General features: G+C 60.0%; 1 protein-coding gene across 1 annotated transcript; it reads right to left on the reverse strand.

Annotated features, from left to right (window-relative positions):
• Positions 1-1,657: 1,657 nt before the first annotated feature.
• CERS4 (ceramide synthase 4) lies at positions 1,658-4,103 on the reverse strand. Its single transcript, XM_081810751.1, has 3 exons — positions 3,969-4,103; positions 2,240-2,396; positions 1,658-2,148 (listed from the first exon to the last, which is right to left on the reverse strand). Exons 1-3 carry the CDS (start codon positions 4,064-4,066, stop codon positions 1,972-1,974), a joined length of 432 nt encoding a protein of 143 aa, XP_081666877.1. The 5' UTR covers positions 4,067-4,103; the 3' UTR covers positions 1,658-1,971.
• Positions 4,104-4,282: the final 179 nt, after the last annotated feature.

Consider the following 4,282-nt stretch of genomic DNA (forward strand, 5'->3'; position numbering starts at 1 on the left):
CTTGACTTTTTTCTGCTATAAATGTCCGTGTCTTTTGGTCCTGTTTTCTTTTGTAGACCTGTTGTCGTTTCTTGCTGATTTGAGTGTACTCAGAACATCTGGATGTGTCTCTAGGGATAATGAGGAAAGGTGTGTGTACTTTTGGTTCTTGCCAGATTCCCCTCTTCAGGGGGCTCACCAGGACTGGTCCCTTTTCTATGCCAGTCCCAACAGTGGGTGCCAACAGTGTTTGTATCAGGACAGCTGGTGAGAAAGGGATTTCACTGCAGTCTTCAGCTGCCCCCTGCTTATGCTGAGTGAGCATGAGTGTCCTTCCATTCACACCCTTCCTATGGACCACCTGCCCGCCTCCTTCCTCCCTCCTCCTCCTCCTCAGATCAGCTCTCTTCACAGATGTTTAAAAACGGAGGGATAATTGACATTGCTTCTCTCTTTTTTTTTTAAACAATTTTATTTATTTAGTTGGCAGAGAGAGAGCACAAGCAGGGGGAACGGGAGAGGGAGAAGGCGGCTCCCCGCTGAGCAGGGAGCCCAATGCAGGGGCTCGATCCCAGGACCCTAGGATCATGACCTGAGCCGAAGGCAGCCGCTTAACCGACTGAGCCACCCAGGGACCCCTCCTGCTTTGGTTCTTGTTCTCTCCTTTCTCTTCCCTCCAGGTCTTTCCATCTAGTCTTGAACATCTCTTCAGCTCCCCATCCCCCCACCCGGCTCACGCTGGCTGCCTCCTCTCCTGGCGCCTCTTTCTCCGACCCCTCAGTGTCTCTCCTTTCTCGCCTCCTGTGTGCTTGCTTCTTCCTGTGCCACCTGCAGCTCCTATTTGCGCCCCCTTCCCTGTCCTTCCAGTCCCTCTTCCTGTTGTCTCTCCCAGGGGCAACAAAGCAGGGCCTTTCTCGTCCCTTTTGCTGAGCAGAATGACCAGATCCATACCCCTGCCCCGCTTCCTGCCCCCCACTGCCCGCCCCAGGGCCCAGCTTGGTGGTCTCCTCCCCCTTCCCCCACCCTCCTACCCCCCCTTCCTCTTCCACCTCTGCCCCTCTAGGGTCCTTTCTCTCTCCTTTCTCGCTCTCAATGACCTGGCCTTTCACACACTTCCTCTCCCCCCTGTCCCTGTCCTCTGCCACCTCTCGATCCCAGGCCTCTTCTCCTCTTTGGTGCCCCCGGGGGCAGCACATCTGGCCCTGCACGGCGGGGGCACTTGTGGTGTGATTCCCGGCCCCTCAACCCCTTCCCGCAGAGCTCCTGCAGAGGTGGTGACCTCACCCAGGCTGATCCTGGGGGAGCCCACTGGAACTCATCCCCTGGGCCCCATTTCAGTGTCTCCACAGAGGCCCTGGGATTCTGCCAGCCTCGAGCAGGGGCTGCCCAGCCTGACTTGGGTGAGCCTAGTGCCTTCTCCCCTTTAAGCTGGGTCTGTGAGTGGCTGGCCAAGGGCGGCCCTGTGTTGGAAAGAGGTGGCGTGGCTCTAGTCTTGGCTGGGAGCCAGGGACTCACCTGGGGGGGGGGTCTCTATGCACTGCCTGCTGAGTCCCCTGGGGGTGGGCATGTGTCTTGGGGTGAAGATGAGTGTCTCATCAGTAGGATATGTAATCAGAGTCCCCTCGGGGCCTCCGGGGTTGGACGAGGAACTCTAACAGGGACATAAGCTCTCAGAGAATTTGGCTCCGTTCGTTTTATTGGACTCCTTCTGGCCTGGAGCTGGCTCTGGCAGGCGGAACCGGCGGCCTGCTGAGCGCCCTCCCCAGCTCTGTCCAGCTGCCCAAGGAAAGGGAAGGGAGAAGGGAAGGGCGGGCAGAAGGAAGGGGCTGGAGAGAGATCATTAGCCCTCGCCCCGCCTCCTCCGGGGGAGGGCCGTCCCTGTCTCCAGAGCTGGCCCCAGGGCCACGGGTCCAGCTGCCCCACACATCCCAGCCCCACACATCCCAGCCACGGGGCACTGGGGGCCGGCCCTCGAGGCCAGTCCTCGGCTGGCTACGTGGCCGGCGTGTGCCCGTTGGCCAGCCGCCCGGCCAGCCGGCTCCGAGGGCCGTCGGTGGGGGCTGCCCCGGCCCTGTGAGCAGCGCCGTTCTTCAGCGGCAGGTGCTCCTGGACCGCCTCCCCCTCACTCGAATCGGACTCCTCCACGTCGCTGCGGACGTCCTTCTCCATCTGGGGAACAGGGAGGGGGCGTGAGGCTTGGGCCGGGCCGGGCCTGGGGGCTGCAGGGGGGCACACACGAGCCACACCTCCCCGGCCCTACCCGGCCCTTCTTCAGGAAGCTGTAGAGCATGCGGAGGATGAGGCAAGACCAGAACACGTGCAGCAGCTGCAGCACCATCAGCAGGACGTTGAAGAAGTAGTAGCCAAAGAAGGGGCTCCACTCGGCAATGGACTCGTAGTACGTGGTATAGAGGATCCTAGAGCAGCGGAGCAGGGGGGAGATGGGGCTTCAGCAGCGGCCGCAGCCGCCAGTCCCTGGGACCTCTCACTTGTGTGACCCTCCTGGTTCCAGCACCTTCCATGGCTCCCTCTGCCCCCCAGAGGGATTGCGATGTTCTTTAGCTGGGCATTTAAGTGCCCCTCTCACCTGGTCATATTAAACTGTTAGAACACACACTTGCTGACTGGCCATTCATGACCGTGAACCCTAAGGGGATGCTTAGTGGTCTAGCTGCTCCCCTGTGTGCTCTTTCACACCTTCTCTCCCCTCCTCAGAGCCCCCCTGGCCCCTGGCCCCCCAGGCAGTGAGCTTTCGCCCCGCCCCGCCCCCAGCTCGGCTGTGGGGTCACCAGTGGCCAGCCTTGCCCAGGCAGCTGGCCCTCCCTTCCTGATGCTCTCCTCCTGGGCCTTCAGGGACCCGCATTCCTGTCTCCTCCACAGGCTGCCCTGACCTGCAAATATCGGGGGCTCCAGGTCACCCAGTGACCCCATCCAGTCTTGTGGCTGCAAACTCTGGACATGTGCGTCTCTGTCTAGAAGCCTGGGGTTCTAGACAGACCCCTTAAACCAGCACAGCCAAAGCTGAGCACCTGCTCCTCAAGCAGCAACTCTGAGCGCATGCCTGTTTCATGACCCTCGAGTGACCCCAAGTGTACCCACCTCTGTCACCTGCAGTGGTCCAGCCCCACCATGGCTCACCTGGGCCAGCGCAGTCCCCTGGGCTTGGCCTCCCCAGGCCTCCCCAGTTCCTGCTCAGGCCTCTCACCAGCTGTTCCCCAGCAGCCACCAGAGGGCGCCTGTGAGCCTGAGCCAGGTCTGTCCCTCTTCTGCCCACAGCCCTCCAGGGCTCCCTCCTCACTGGGGTAAAAGCCTAAGTCCTTCCTGAGGCCCCCAAAGCCTGGAATGACCTGCCCGGTCCGTCCCTTCTTCCCTGTCTCCCCCTCGCTCACTCTGCTCCAGCCACATGGGCCTCCTTGCTGTACCTCCACAGCAGGCCCAGTCCTGCCCCAGGGCCTTTGCACATGCTGTGCTTGCTGCTTGGACCACTCTTTGCCTATGATCAGTACAGGTTTTCTCTCTCCAGTCTCTCTGTATGAATGCCATCAGTGACGTCTTCCCTGACCAGCCTAATTCCAACTACCTACGCACTTCCTGTGCCCTTCCCGACCTCATTTTCTCTTTAGCACATCACTTTCTCATGCTTTATATTCTACTTGTTTGCCTTATTTACTATAGTCCCCACCCACGCCACGTCAGCTCCACTTGAGCAGGTATCTTCATGTTGCTCCCTCATCAGCAAACAGACTGGGCAAAGACTTTAGTGAGTGGGTGTCCAACCCTGCCTCCTCCTCCATGTTCCGGGCACAGGGGAGAATGATTGAGTCCAGAATGCCATGCCCAGTGCCAGGAACACCCTTCCTTGCCTTCTCCTGGAAGCCTCCCAGCCAACACCCCCAACACCATGGGTCAGGAAACTGAGGGTGAGGCAGGCCTGGATCTCAGACATGCCCTCCCTCCCTGCTCCCCAACCAGTGGGAAGGCAGACTCACTGCGTAGGGAAGAGCACGAGGCGAGTATAGAAGAAGACCAAGGAGAAGATGATGAAGAGGGCGTCGCACACTTTCCGCCTGTTTGTGTAATTGAACATCTTACCGGCCTGGGGAGGGCGACAGAGAGAAATGGCCTCAGGCCAACGGTGGCGAGGGAGGGGGGGAAGGGGCGAATAGGTGAGAAGGAGGGTGCTGGGAAAGGGCAGGGCTTCCTCTCCAGGAACTGTCTAGAAAGGTGAAGTGTGTGTCTCGGGGAGTGTGAGAAGCTTCATTTCCCTGGAAGCCAGAAGGGGGCGTGGTCTCACGGCCGGGGA

Source organism: Leptonychotes weddellii, chromosome 1, assembly GCF_054177405.1.
Source record: "Leptonychotes weddellii isolate Sample4059 chromosome 1, ASM5417740v2, whole genome shotgun sequence".
Classification (NCBI taxonomy): Eukaryota; Metazoa; Chordata; class Mammalia; order Carnivora; family Phocidae; genus Leptonychotes; species Leptonychotes weddellii.

Bases quoted from the DNA above. Each gene is read 5' to 3' on its own strand.
- CERS4 (XM_081810751.1), bottom strand. From the start codon at position 4,066: ATGTTCAATTACACAAACAGGCGGAAAGTGTGCGACGCCCTCTTCATC. The intron at 2,397-3,968 runs GTGAGTCTGCCT...CCGCTGCTCTAG, and splicing joins CTCGTGCTCTTCCCTACGCA to GATCCTCTATACCACGTACT. The intron at 2,149-2,239 runs GTAGGGCCGGGG...CCTGTTCCCCAG, and splicing joins GCTTCCTGAAGAAGGGCCGG to ATGGAGAAGGACGTCCGCAG.